Source organism: Oryza glaberrima, chromosome 1, assembly GCF_000147395.1.
Source record: "Oryza glaberrima chromosome 1, OglaRS2, whole genome shotgun sequence".
In the NCBI taxonomy this organism is placed as follows: domain Eukaryota; kingdom Viridiplantae; phylum Streptophyta; class Magnoliopsida; order Poales; family Poaceae; genus Oryza; species Oryza glaberrima.
In genome coordinates, this window is record NC_068326.1 from 27,925,282 (window position 1) to 27,940,786 (window position 15,505).

At 42.5% G+C, this 15,505-nt stretch overlaps 1 protein-coding gene across 1 annotated transcript; it reads left to right on the plus strand.

The window, feature by feature from the left end:
- Positions 1–4,237: 4,237 nt before the first annotated feature.
- On the plus strand, positions 4,238–8,728 carry LOC127781082 (probable alpha,alpha-trehalose-phosphate synthase [UDP-forming] 7). Its single transcript, XM_052307991.1, has 3 exons — positions 4,238–6,506; positions 7,380–7,653; positions 8,059–8,728. Exons 1-3 carry the CDS (start codon positions 4,471–4,473, stop codon positions 8,383–8,385), a joined length of 2,637 nt encoding a protein of 878 aa, XP_052163951.1. The 5' UTR covers positions 4,238–4,470; the 3' UTR covers positions 8,386–8,728.
- Positions 8,729–15,505: the final 6,777 nt, after the last annotated feature.

Genomic DNA, 15,505 nt, shown 5'->3' on the forward strand with positions numbered 1-15,505 from the left:
TGGACAGGTACGGGTACGCCTGGCCGCCTGGGTACGATGTTGTGGCCTTGTGGGCTTGTGGCCTGCTATACTTTAGTACTTTCCAGGTGTCACGCCTATAATGTAAACAATGTGATCAATCAACGTTCCAAAAAATATAATACTAGAACGGTGGAAACCGGCCCATATAGTACGGACTGGTTAAGGGGGTTATGAAATCAATCCCTTTCTTTTCTCAAGTTTTGTCACGATCCAACTGGTTAAAGTTACATTTGAATTTGATTTTTTGAGGAAACTATGAAATTGACTGATTTCACCGTTGCCACATAAATGTGGGAAAACCGGTAGTCGAAATTTAAATGTGACCAGAGAAGCGTTCCTTATGGATGATTGGAAGGGATGTAATTACAAGTAGTATATATGTGGTGGTATATGTGCATGTGTGTCTTTCATGCAATTGAAAAAGAAAATTGATCTAGCCATTATAACCACTGACCGTGTTGAGAATCAGCAATGGTGATGACGATGGTTAGGAGTTCTTTAAAGGAAAAAGTTCGAATTGCCCCATGAACTATAATTGCAGTATGAATTACTCCCTCGATTAAAAAACAAGATATTTTCCACCTTCAACTTTTTATATCAGACGAATCACTCTCCTAACAGACTTCGGAGCGGTTTTGATCCTACGTGATGCACATATGGCAATCCAATCAGTATAAAAAAAATATAACAAGGGAGGGCCCATATGTAGTGACTGAGAGAAGATGCAGAACTGACAAGTAGACCCCACCATTTGTTATTTTTTTTATGCTGACTGGATTGCCACATGTGCGCTACGTATGTGCGCTACGTAGGACCAAAACCGTTTTGGAGTTGGCGAGGGGGTAATTCGTCCGGTATAAAAAGTTGAGGTGTGAAGAATTTCTGGTATTTTCATTAAGGGGTAATTCATACTTCCATAATAGTTTAAGGGAGCAATTGGGACTTTTTCCTTCTTTAAATGATGACATGGTTAAGAGTTCTTTAAATGAGATCGGCTAGAAGTTTATTCATGTACGATTGGTTTCACTAAGTAATTTAGTATGCCCGCGAGACCAAAGGTCTAACAAGTTGACATTCAAGGTCCACCCATGAAAGGGTACGGACGGCCCGTTCTATGGAGCGCCGAACTAACGGCCCAGGTTGCACCACGTTGTGCTGGTCCGTCGCTACCCAAGCCCAGCCTCGAAAGTTCCACTTGGCATTTGTTGGCTCTGCACCACGTCTGCCAATACTAGATTCGTTGTGTTAGAAAATATCACCTCGAATATTAGATTGGTTTTAATTTTAGGATGGATGGAGTGTTCATTTTTTAACGCTCAAAAAGACGTGTGGTGTTTTACATGCTTACCATCCTAGCTCAGCAATGCCTCCACCAGCTCATCGGCGTCTTACTCCCCCTCGCCACGTGCTCGTGCCTCGTCTCTACCACTGAACACCGTGTTCGTGAGGGTTCAGCGGAGCAGAGATGGCCTAGAATGCCATCGACGGTAGGTGGTCAGTGAACAATGCATTGCACTCCTTCAGTGTCGCCTATGTGAGGGATGCCTCATCTGGCAGCAAGCCTAGATGGCGGCAAGGGTAATTTGTTTTTGCACCACGACTGGCAGGTTCATGGATCTCTTATCTAACCTTGGGCTCCTACGGGACGGCCCCTCGTTGTTCTTGTTCCATCAACGGCGCATAATTGGTAAAGGCGGGTATAGTTTGCTTGAAGATGAAGGGCAAGGGGTAGGTGACGATCAGCACCCGGCCTAATCCCACCTCATCGCCAACCAGCTGAGACGAGACCGCATCCGCATGCATGCTATTGACCGCGGAGTGTGCTTGCATGTTCTCGCCTTGTTGGGTTCACACCGGTGTGTACTCGATGGGTGGCGGCTCTAGATCATCGGCCTGCAGTGGAGGCATCATGTCTAGCTGCTGAGAAAGAAACGAGGGGACGTTAGTGTCCCCCCGTGCCAATGCGTCCCCTAGCAATGTGACTGGATATTCATGCGGAGCCGGAGTATGGGCCATTGGTATTGTCAAAAATAATACCAATGGAGTACTCAAAATAAAAACGAATTTGTTTATATTTCATATATAAAACATTGCTTTATTCTGAGAGGGATGGAATCTATTAGTCTTCACTAATTTGTTGGTGTGTCTTTCATGTAATCGAGAAAAGAAATTGGTCTGACCATTCTAACCACTGACATATTGAGAATTAGCAATGGTGAAGACGATGGTTGAGAATTAGCAATGGTAATGACGATGGTTAGTAGGGTATTGCCCCACGTAGTTTTGTACGAAGCTAAATAATTAACGTAGAGTTAGTTTAATAAACAATTCTAAAATTTTTTTATAGGTACCATTATAAGTAGAAGTATATTTGGATTTCATATATTTTCTATAATGTTTGGATTTCATATATAATTCTTAGATCTTATTTCTATAGATTTAGTAGATTTTATATACACCACTTAACTTCTAATTTTATAGATATAATTGTATATTATGTATAAATATATCAATCAATCTATACTGTTATAATCCAGACACATCATGATATAACAGTTAAGATATTTTTATTTCTCGCCGATTATTTCTCTAGAGCGAACGAGATATCTTATTTTAAGGATGTCTAATACTTTATTCGTTCCAAAATAAATAAATTAAATACGGAATGTGACACAACCTAGATCTCGTAGTCCTACTAGGTTTGCTTGTATTAGAAACGGAGGAAGAGCGTATATGAGATTGCTTAGGAGTTGATTGGTTTCACTTTGTTTAATGCTGCCTGGCAAGATCAACAAAGGTCCAACAAGATAACATTCCGGGTCCATCCATGAACGAGTACGAACGGCCCAAATTCGTTCTGTCACCGTCGAGGAGATCCAAGCGCCGACCGCCCAGGCCGCGCCGCGTGGCGGCCTGGTCCGTCGCTGCCCTGGGCCACCCTTGAAAGTTCCACTAGGCATACGTTGGATCTGGACCAACGAGATAGACCTGACACTTATCTTAAGCTTTTGTAGTTGTAGGCCTCACCTGCCATACTCATCGACCAAGTGCACTTGCGAGAATATTTTGCAGATAGGGCACTTATCTACATCATCATTTTTCAACGCTCAAAAAAGCATATGGTGTCCTCCCTTCTTGGTTGTGGATCGAGAGGATTCCCAGGGGACCAAATTGTCGGCGTTTGATATCGCGAATGGTATGAGAATCGTTGGTATCAGGGTATATGCGAGATTGTAATAAAATAGATGGAGACAGATATTTGGATTTTTATACAGGTTCGGGCCCCTGAATTGTCAGTTAATAACTCTACTCCTGTTGGCCGAAGCCGGTTGTTGCTCTTATTCACCATAATCACACCAGTATAATATTTGGGGTAGTCTATCTAACTGTTGTCGACTTGGCGGTCTGAAGTGCTGACTCGTTGTTGACAACAAGGTAGCCTTCCTTCTCGAATCCACATCCGGCGAGATCAAAAACAACGCTATGTCTCTCCTGACAGTATCCGTAGACACTGTAGGGGACTAGCCATGCTTATCTCTGAAGTATCTTGTCTTGGCACATGTTGGCTTGTATGTTGATATCGTGTCTTGATATATTGTCCCGTGTCCCCTCTCCTCCTAGGGGCCTTGTATTTATACCCATATGTGTCCCCTTGTTCAAGTAGAACTAGGAAAATCAATATGGATACAATCTGAGCATTACTTGTCGTTTCAATGTAGAACTCTATTCATCCTTCCTCATATAAAACTCCTCCTATATTCAAAGATTGTTTCCATATAAGACATAATATGTGATAGGTCCTATCAAGATTTAGTCAACGTATATGGTATCCATAACTGACACAAACATTATCACGACGTTTTCACGGAGTACGCGATCTTTCCATCGCCGTGAGACCAACAAAAAGGAATTGCCGTAAGCTGGGGGCACCACCTCACCGGACCGAACCGTTCTCGATGTGCTAACCGAATTATGATAGCAGCGCCGCCCCCGCCCGCCCACGGCCGTCGAGCCGGCTGGAATGCGATGGCCCCCACTCACCGTACGGGGTGGGGCGGGCCCCGCGCTTTTGTCCGCGTCGGGCGCCTTCACGGCGAAAAGCTGCCAGGTGGGCCCACGGTCCCGCGGGTCAGTGGGCCGTCCAGCTCACGGTTCGGCGTGGCGCGGGGGTCTTATCAGTTATCCCAGCGCTGCACCCACGCCACCACCCCTTCCCATCCCTTCCCTTCCCTTCCGCCGCTTTCCAACGCGCACCCGGCACCCCACATCTCGCGTATTCCCGCATGTGCGCACGCACACTTGCGTCCATTAATTAATCTTCTTTACCCTGCACCTGAGGAGGAGGAATGGCTGATGCCCCAGGCGATTGAATCGAATCGGGGGAGGAGGGGGAGGTGGGGAGCGGGGGGGAAATCTGAGTGATCGGTTGTTCCTCGTCCGATCGCCGCCATGTTCTCGCGATCCTACACCAACCTGGTCGATCTCGCCAACGGCAACCTCTCCGCCCTGGACTATGGTGGCGGAGGGGGAGGGGGCGGCGGCGGCAACGGGGCCGGGGGCCGGCCGCCGCGGGCGAGGCGGATGCAGCGGACGATGACGACGCCCGGGACGCTGGCGGAGCTCGACGAGGAGCGGGCCGGGAGCGTCACCTCCGACGTGCCCTCGTCGCTCGCCAGCGACCGCCTCATCGTCGTCGCCAACACCCTCCCCGTGCGCTGCGAGCGCCGCCCCGACGGGCGCGGGTGGAGCTTCTGCTGGGACGAGGACTCCCTCCTCCTCCACCTCCGCGACGGCCTCCCCGATGACATGGAGGTCCTCTACGTCGGCTCCCTCCGCGCCGACGTGCCGTCCGCCGAGCAGGACGACGTCGCGCAGGCGCTCCTCGACCGGTTCCGCTGCGTCCCGGCTTTCCTCCCCAAGGACGTCTTGGACAGATTCTACCATGGCTTCTGCAAGCAGACGCTGTGGCCGCTCTTCCACTACATGCTCCCCTTCACCTCCGACCATGGCGGCCGCTTCGATCGCTCCCAGTGGGAGGCATACGTCCTCGCCAACAAGCTCTTCTCCCAGCGCGTCATCGAGGTCCTCAACCCCGAGGATGACTACATCTGGATCCACGATTACCACCTTCTCGCCCTCCCGTCCTTCCTTCGCCGTCGGTTCAACAGGCTCCGCATCGGTTTCTTCCTGCACAGCCCGTTCCCTTCGTCGGAACTCTACCGTTCCCTCCCTGTTCGCGACGAGATCCTCAAATCACTGCTAAACTGCGATCTGATTGGGTTCCACACCTTTGATTACGCGCGGCATTTCCTGTCCTGCTGCAGCCGGATGCTGGGGATCGAGTACCAGTCGAAGAGGGGATATATCGGTCTCGATTACTTTGGCCGCACTGTTGGGATAAAGATCATGCCTGTTGGGATTAACATGACGCAGCTGCAGTCGCAGATCCGGCTGCCTGATCTTGAGTGGCGTGTCGCCGAACTCCGGAAGCAGTTTGATGGGAAGACTGTCATGCTCGGTGTGGATGATATGGACATATTTAAGGGGATTAATCTGAAAGTTCTTGCGTTTGAGCAGATGCTGAGGACACACCCAAAATGGCAGCGCAAGGCAGTGTTGGTGCAGATTGCAAACCCAAGGGGTGGTGGTGGGAAGGACCTGGAAGAGATACAGGCTGAGATTGATGAGAGTTGCAGGAGGATAAATGCACAATTTTCACGGCCAGGATATGTTCCTGTGGTGATTATCAATAGAGCCCTTTCAAGTGTGGAGAGGATGGCTTATTATACCGTGGCAGAGTGTGTCGTTGTAACTGCAGTGAGGGATGGGATGAACCTCACACCATATGAGTATATTGTCTGTAGACAGGGATTTCCAGATTTGGATGGTTCTGGGGATGATGGACCAAGGAGAAAGAGTATGTTAGTTGTGTCTGAATTCATTGGTTGCTCACCATCACTTAGTGGAGCAATTCGGGTAAACCCTTGGAACATTGATACAACAGCAGAGGCAATGAACGAGTCGATTGCTTTATCAGAGAACGAGAAGCAACTGCGGCATGAGAAGCATTACAGATATGTCAGCTCACATGATGTTGCCTATTGGTCCAAGAGCTATATTCATGATTTGGAGAGAAGCTGCAGGGACCATTTTAGGAGGAGGTGCTGGGGTATTGGACTAGGATTTGGATTTAGAGTAGTTGCTCTTGACCGCAACTTCAAAAAGCTTACTGTGGATTCTATCGTTACTGATTACAAGAATTCTAAGAGCAGGGTTATACTGCTAGACTACGATGGAACGCTAGTACCACAAACTACAATCAACAGGACTCCAAATGAAAGTGTTGTTAAAATCATGAATGCTCTTTGTGACGATAAGAAGAATGTTGTTTTTATTGTTAGTGGACGAGGAAGGGATAGCCTTGAGAAATGGTTTTCCCCTTGCCAGGATCTTGGCATTGCTGCCGAACATGGCTACTTTATGAGGTATGTCCCAACTCGTTTTTTTTTTTTTTCACATATTTCAATCGGTACATTACCATTCTTTAGTGGGTCTTGATTGGTTTTGTGCCCTCTGGCATAGTTGTTATATAATGCTATGTAGTATGCCTGGTGATAGGTTGCCTGTATCAAATCCCTTTGCTGTTATTTTTTGTAAAACATATTAGATGATGACTATATTGTAGCATGTGATGTGCTGACATTGAAGAGTGATCATGTGAACAGACTACTTCAAAGCTCTTGTCATAACCCAAGATTTTGATGATACACATTTATTGAACTTTCTTATATGAGCAACATGTATAAATGATTTTTTTTGTGTAGAGTATGCTAAGGAATAACAAAAGTATTTGTTGTATATATATGTTTTTATTCACTGATTCATATGGTTTATGTGTCAATTTGATGAAGATGTTACCACTTGCTACATCAACAGATCAACTCATCAAAAACATCAACTAGAAGAGGAACCTAAAATTCTAACATGTTAAGTAGGTTAGCCTAACACATTTAACATTGTGGGAGTTGTGACATTGATCATGAAAGCGCTCACATTTTAGGGTTTTAGAAGCTGTAACAGTATATAGTTGGTCACTATCACTTGTGATTCCATCAGTTGGCAGTGATTAATTAACATTCATAGGAACACACTAAAATGCATTTCTTGAAATTCCAATTCGTTATCCTGCATTCCAGAAATTCTTCTTTGTGAAATCGAGCAAAGTACAGCCTGAAAATTTTGCATGCGTCGATGGTCTTACATTATTGTTCATGCTTATGACGGTTAATTCATCGAAAACATTTTACTTCTTTAGCAAGTTTTTATCAAATTCTCATCAGCTACCCTCTCTTCTGTAGGTGGACCAGAGATGAGCAATGGCAATTGAATAACCAGTGCTCAGAATTTGGATGGATGCAGATGGCCAAGCCAGTTATGAACCTGTATACAGAAGCAACCGATGGATCATATATTGAAACCAAAGAGAGTGCTTTGGTCTGGCACCACCAAGATGCTGACCCTGGTTTTGGATCTTCACAAGCTAAAGAGATGCTAGATCATTTGGAAAGTGTTCTTGCTAATGAGCCTGTCTGTGTAAAGAGTGGCCAACAGATTGTGGAAGTGAAACCGCAGGTATTTCATTTCTCACACATCATCCATCTACTTTTGTGGTGTTGGCATTGATAATTATTGTGTCAACTAATTTTGCTTACTACTTATAAGGAACCCTTAGAAGGTGCAATATACTTCTAGTAATGATGAATGGTTACATCATTACTCTGTTTTTTTACATGTTGAAATTGTAACTCTGCTTTGATCTACTGTGATTATGAGTTCATAGCAATAGCATCCAAATCCAATGCATGATAGTACATGATGTGGTGTGGTGGGCAACAGGGATAGTGAATCTGTGAGTGCTTAACTTTTATAGGATAGGAGTTGCACTAGAAAAAAAAAAGGTCCGATTTTTTGTCTACCAACAACAATTTACTTATCTTGCTACTTCAGAGTTTACATTCTTGCTTTGTTGTATTGCAGGGTGTCAGCAAAGGATTTGTTGCTGAGAAGATCCTATCAACGCTGACAGAGAACAAGAGACAGGCAGATTTTGTTCTCTGCATAGGCGATGATAGATCAGACGAGGATATGTTTGAAGGAATTGCTGATATCATGAGAAGGAGCATAGTTGATCCCCAAACATCATTATATGCGTGCACAGTCGGCCAGAAGCCAAGCAAGGCTAAGTACTATTTGGACGATACTAATGATGTTTTGAACATGCTTGAGGCGCTTGCAGATGCATCAGAGGAGACTGATTCACAGGAAGATGCAGAAGAGATAACATCTATCCCGGACCCGGAATAGGCGTGATGATGTTTTAAATCTCCTGGAGATGTCAATGCGTCAATTGCCACCAGCAGTCTTCCTGACTAAAATTGAAGCTGATTGCCATCAGCAGGAAGTGCAACTTTAGTAATACTCAGTTAGACAAATCAATGTCAATAATCTTAGCGCTGCTCGATTTTCTGCCATTTTTCTGATTTCTCTTATGATAGTTTTGGAGTAATTCTCATAATATTGGTAGATAGAAAGGAGCCTGGAGGGAAAGAATCCATGGCGTAGTACATCATTTTTCTTTTACCTTGCTTGTTAGGTACAGTATGGAAGATTGGAGTATTTGCGGGAGTACAAGTCGGAAATTTGGTGAGCAATTTTGTATTAGATCCTTTTAAGTTTAAAGCGATAAAACACTATTGCCATTTAAACTAGAGTAAATTTCATAAACCCTATTTATTATGGTCGAAGTTGCACAAAATCATAAGAATTTTAACATGTGGCACATAGCCTCGGTATTATAGTCATAAAGTTTCACAAAACCCCACCGTTAGCCATTTTGATATACACCTATATCAAAATTTTGAACGTGGATGTAGCATTACACCTATATCAAAATTTTGAACGTGGATGTAGCATTTATATGATAGATAAAATCCTCACAAGTTTAAAATGTGATTGTAGATTTTAAAATTGTGATCGATTAAAATCAAAATGAAAGTGTGGTTCTGTGAAACTTTAGATCACAATACGTGGAGTTATATGACACGATAAAATCCCTGTGGTTGTGCAAGGTTTTATAAAGTTTAGTACTACATGGAATTGGGTGGCTTTTTAGAAGGCCCAAGCCTTGTACAAACTACTGCTACTCCGACAAAAGGAAAAAATAAAAGGAAAAAAGAATAGTTTAAAACCATACACCGATAAGCTTAAGCAGACAAAAGGAACTTCTCACCCACGTCAGAGATCATAGAACATGAGAACGTGCAGTGATGTAGAGATAGCAACTTTTCTAGTGCGAGCAGTTAATTTTAAATAAATAAAAAATAGGAAATTATCGCACTACTTTAATTTTAAATAAATAAAAAAACAGGAAATTATCGCCCTGATGTTGAGTTTTCTAATGCTTTGGCTTCTACATTTTTTGATAGATAATGACAATTCTAGTCTTTGCTTCAACCCAAACTACAACCACTAGTTCTTTTGAAAAAATATATATATACGAGATGTTCTAGTTCTTTTGAAAAAATATATATATACGAGATGTTCTTCTACCGTCCCGTTTGTGTAGTGTTTAAAATTCTCTTCTATGTATTTAAAATGTTTTAGCAATAAGAAAGAAAATATTAGAGTAGTTACAAATATACGAGAAATAGACCAATGATCAACGGTAAATTACTGACCTTACTAAACTAGTGTTGAAAGTGTATCCGCATTTATCTAATATTTTAGGGTTCATTGATCTAGTTTGATGGGTCGGTAAAGCTATACATCTACAATTTTACCACGATATACTGTTTAAATTATTGATGCCTTTTCAATGTCTTGTATTGTGAAATGGTAGAGGTAGAATTAAGCGTATTCTATTGTAAAATACTAGTAGTATATTAAATTGAAACTTTGTTAGGACTGCGCACCATTGCACCACACCAACTATAACCAAATGGCAGATGCATAATAAGTGCAAGTCAAGTTGGAGCTTGATAACTACGAACTGGGGTGTGGCGAACTGCGTACACCCATGGCTCGCACCAAATATATATATAACCATCAAATGACATTAACATATTACACAAAGTTTATCATGTCAACTTATGCTACAAGGACACCTATATACAAATACAACGAGAAAAAGACGTACGTCGGTCCAAATGAAGCAACATGGTGGTGCTTTCGATTTCCTTTTTTAGTAACTGGATAGAACTCTGGAACAGAAGCAAATCTTATCTTATCTTATCTTATCTTATATAGTTTACTTACACGAGAACGCGCCACATCATCATAAATATATTAGCCGTCAAATAAAGGATTTGGATAAACAATGACCATTGTATTAAAAGGGTATAGTATAAAAAACCCACAAATGCCCCGAAAAAAAAGAGGACTTTTACGGTACACTGTATTGCAAGTATATACTAGCAGTTTAAACGATCTAACGGTAAAGATGTATCTGATATTCCACCCTATTAGCTTTGCAGTATAAATTCGAAAAGGGTATATTTGTCTTTTCATCTTTTTGCGTGGGGGTATTTTTGTATTTTCGCGTTTTGTTTCTTGGTCAGATCCCGATCGAGAGAAATCCAGTCGGTTTGTCGTTGGAAAGAAACGGCGGCTCGAGAGAAATCCGTTCCATTCTCCTTCCTTCATCACATGGGCTACCGCCGCCGCCGCCGCCGGCCACCGTGAGCACGCCGCGCCTCGGGCCACCCCCAAACCGGGATTGATTCAATTTACTGTCCTCCTTTCCTCCTCTTCTGTCATTCCCGCGCACCTAAGAAGCAGCAGCAGTGTAGGGCATCCGGGCGGCGGCAGCAGACCAGGGGCAAGGCGCACAGCCAGGGATGGGCAGGCAGTAGGAGGCAAGCCCAACTCGCCGCCTCTCCATGCTGGAATAGAACTGGCAAATCATCCCGTTACAAGTACTCCCGATTGAAATAAATTAATCTGAACTTCAAATGACTAAATAGCCCTTTCTAGCTGTTTAACAAATACCAAACATACCCTTTTATATACTGCTAGTATATACTTATAGTACAATGCACCATAAAAATCCTAAAAAAAACCTCACAAATGAGCTAAACATATGGAAATTTCCTGAGGTTTCTAGTATCTCATCTAGACACAGGATAAAAAAGAGAGGGGATAAAGAGAGAAGAAACATGAGACTTCTAGTGATTTCTCTTATAAACATATGGTACAACTTAGTTAAATCTATAATTGGCTAGGAAAATCAATACTACTTTGTTAAAAAAATAACTTAATATGTTAAAACCTTCTTAAAAGCTTAGCTAAACTAATAGACCATAAAGAAAAGTTCTTAAATAGGATTAAAGTCGTGCAAAGCGCGACTACGTGGCTAGTTAATTAATTATAGTGAAAGCAGCAAGTTTACTTACACGAGAACGCACCACATCATCACAAATATATTAGCCAGCCGTCAGATAAAGTATTTGGATAAACAATGACCATTGTATTAAAAGGGTACAGTATAAAAAACCAACAAATGAGTTAAACTTATGGAAATTTCATGAGGTTTCTAGTACCTCATCTAGACACAGGATAAAAAAGAGGGGATAAAGAGAGAAGAAACATGAGACTTCTAGTTATTTCTCTTATAAACATATAGTACAATTTAGTTAATTCTATAATTGGCTAAGGAAATCAATACTACTTTATTAAAAAAATAACTTACTACGTTAAAACCTTCTTAAAAACTTAGCTAAACTAATAGACCGTATAGAAAAGTTCTTAAATAGGATTAAAGTCGTGCAAAGTGCGACAACGTGGCTAGTTAATTAACATTTTGATTGGCAACCGGAGTCCGGAGAAGCTGATCAAGCGACCTACTCCCTCCATCCCAAAATGTTTAACGCCGTTAACTTTTTTAAAAATGTTTGACCGTTCGTCTTATTCAAAAAATTTAAGTAATTATTAATTCTTTTCTTATTATTTGATTTATTGTTAAATATACTTTTATGTATACATATAGTTTTACACATTTCACAAAAGTTTTTTTAATAAGACGAATGGCCAAATATGTTTTGAAAAATCAACGGCGTTAAACATTTAGAGAAAGAGGGAGTACGTACCTAGCTAGTGCCCAACACCAGGGCTCGGAACGGACCGCATCAGTCGCTCCGTCCTCGCCGCCGGAGGCGGCATTGGCATCGTCGTGCGCGCATCTTCCCCGTCGCTGGCCTGGTACGCCCTGACCACCACGCCAACGCTCGCTTCCAAGCACACCATCCTGCCTCCTCCCCATCCCATCCCCGGCGACATGCGGCCCTGGCACAATGAGCCGCAGCACAGCAGCAGGCCGCAGCACAGCGCAAGGAGCTGCACCGCACGTTGATCCCTGTTGCTGCCTACACCCCCGGCAATGAGCACCATGGCGAGCAAACGCAGGGGATCGAAGCAAAATTAACGGCCGCGGCTGGATCGGCTCGAAGCTAAGTAATAAGCTGAGGCTGAGCTGGTCGGGATCGAGATAATGTTGTTTGTTGTCTCGGTGACGGGTGAGATCGGTCAGGGTGATCTCAGAGGGTCGGGTGATGTGGAGTAGTCGGTCACAACTCCACGAGACGGCGACTGCGTGCGTGCGTGCGTCGGCCTCACAAGTCACACGCAGGGCGGAGCTAGAGTATATATTGAGAAGGGGGAGGGGTTGTGAGAAAAAATTATAACTATATATGACCTATTTTCACCATGTATATATCCTTAATATAAATTTAAACACTCACATTAGCTTAAACTTGATACTCCATCCATTCCAAATTGATCTACATATTTCATAGGTACACAAAGACCAAAAAAAGCTAATTAATAACTCTCTCATATTATATTTACTCTAGCAATAAACTCGATACATGCACCATCCTCATTATTTTCTAGTCAATAGCAAATCAAGATGTTCCATGTGGGTTATAAATACTTGTGTGTATGGATGCATGCATCAATGTCCATTTATTCCAATGCACAAATAACGAATAGACTTAATGAATGGACACAAACATGATGATCATTTAGGAATAATATAAAAAAAACTATACGATGGTCATTTTGGAACGGAAGGAGTATAAAGCAAAGTAAATTAAATAAGTGACATCCTCCTCCATACTCTCTCCATACTTATAAAGGAAGTCGTTTAGGATAATGTTTAAGTCAAACCTTGGGATTATAAATCATAAATAACTCTCAAGTTGTTGAGTTTGAAAATGTAAAAATTATATGAACATATTTGTATTGAAAAATACTTTCATAAAAGTATACATATATCACTTTTTAATAAATATTTTTATAGAAAAAATGTCAAAGTTATGTTTTAAAGACTGTGTCGCTCTCCTAAACTTTTTATTAGTACGGAGGGAGTACAGTTCTACCTCCACCCCTCCTCACACCACACCACCGGGTTGCGCGAGCCGCCGGTATATAAGAGCGCGCCTCGGCACACAGAAACTCACCGTTTCCGCCGGGTTTTCTCGCGCCAATTGGTCGCGCCGCGCGCCGCCGGGCATGTAAGCGTCGTTCTATTGGTTAACCAAACTACGCGTAGGCCGCGCTACGTGCGCCGGTCGGCCCCGGACGACGTGGCGATCAATTGCTCCTTTTCGGAACGGCGTGCGTGGGTCAAATTCTACTCCTGCCAGGGCTGCCGTTTTTTGCGACTCTTTTCATGGCAAAGCTCAGCTAATGCTGATCGAGTGCTGACGTTGACGTGCTACGTCGGGATTTGGTTAAAACTGGATAACCTTTGACCTCGCCACGTCGGTGAGCTTCTACACTTGGGTTACTCCATTGTACGTCTAAGAGCAGGTACAATAGCAGGCTATAAGCCAATTACAAACATATTTTAAGAAGATAAATAAGAAGAGGGAAGAGCAGTGGGCTACAGATTTGTAGCCATCTATAGCACGGACTCCAAGACACAGTATGTGTATGACAGGTGGGACCAAGTATTAATGGTGTAATATGTAACTATTGTACAAATAAGCTATTAAATTGGCTATAGATGAATTGGAGCTAATAGTTGGCTATACTATTAAACTTATTAAACTTGCTCTAATGTCTTGTCTTAATTTTATTCCTAAAATCTAAGGAACCAGCAACCCCAATATATCCTCTATATCAATCTAAAGCCACATTACTATATCATATCCCAGGTGAACTGAAAACATCCGCGAGTGTGAGAGGGATGTGCGTATACCTTAAGATGGATATGGGAGTTTTGGAAGTGACTGCTGCCTAAATAATCCCAGCTTGGTTCCAAAAGGAATGAACAAGGATGAGCAATTCCGTCCACATGAATTTGAGATGCACTCCAGCAATTACCACAACATCAACACGGCGACGTGACAACAAGGACCACACAACTTCACCGAGTGGATGACTTGTCCTCGAGATTTTTACTGATGTCTTGACCATGTTGGTCCTTTCTCCAGACGAGATAAACGAAAGCGGAGGCACACAGAATGCCAGATCAGAATAACATTTCTTTCATCTGTATGACTCCATGCCCTTCAATATCCAGATGATTCTTTCCCCTAGTACCCTTGCATGATGAATGATACAGGCATTTAGTACTAGTTTCTCACCTAGGACCCACACCCTCATTTCTATCCACATTTCTGTGCCCTTAAAACAAGAATATCGCCCATTTCTTTTTCACCTTTATTAAATTGAGCAAGGAAAATGACTTTTCACGTTCTTCCAGTGGAATATTTCTTCCAAGTGCTTCACATCTTGTCAAATGGACATTAGGGTCTACATAGGTAAAATTACTATGGGTGAAAAATGGATAAGGACAAACCATTTTATCTGATGATATTCATAAAAATAACACTGTCCGTGGTCACATAAGGAAAACTATCCGTATTAAAATTTAACAATTTCTACCACTATTTGGGAATATCTAATTTCACATGGAGGTTGTCCGTGTTAAGGAAAAAAAAAGGGGGAGAGGGGGGGGGGGGGGGGTGGAGTGTATCTATTCAACAGAAATAGGATACTATCAGGTGTATTATTTGTGTCCCATCCAAATGTCTTTTGTTCTTATTACATATGCATTTTTATATGAATGTTAAGCAAAACGTAGTTTTAAATCCTTTATATTAGCGTAACTAAACTCGTGTTTTACACAGTATTATGTAGTAAAGTATCTGGCATTCAACTGATCTGTGCATATATTCGACTTGATTTTTTGTCAAATTCAACAGCAAGATGCATATTCATTTTTGGCACCTTTTGAACACATGCGATGTTTAATATTTGATAAGTTCTCACGAACATTTTACATGATCTTGCGAAAATCATGCACCTTGAAGAAATCTTTTAGAGCTCAACCTTTTCAAGCTGCTTTGTTAGATGTTGGCAACTTTTAGCTATGCAAAAGTTGGGAGCGTATCCTATGCACACAGGCCCTCACGTGTACACA

Excerpts from the sequence above, each read along its gene's own strand:
- LOC127781082 (XM_052307991.1), top strand. The coding sequence starts at position 4,471 with ATGTTCTCGCGATCCTACACCAACCTGGTCGATCTCGCCAACGGCAAC. Across the intron at positions 6,507-7,379 it reads GAACATGGCTACTTTATGAG|GTGGACCAGAGATGAGCAAT; the intron begins GTATGTCCCAAC and ends TCTCTTCTGTAG. Across the intron at positions 7,654-8,058 it reads TTGTGGAAGTGAAACCGCAG|GGTGTCAGCAAAGGATTTGT; the intron begins GTATTTCATTTC and ends GTTGTATTGCAG.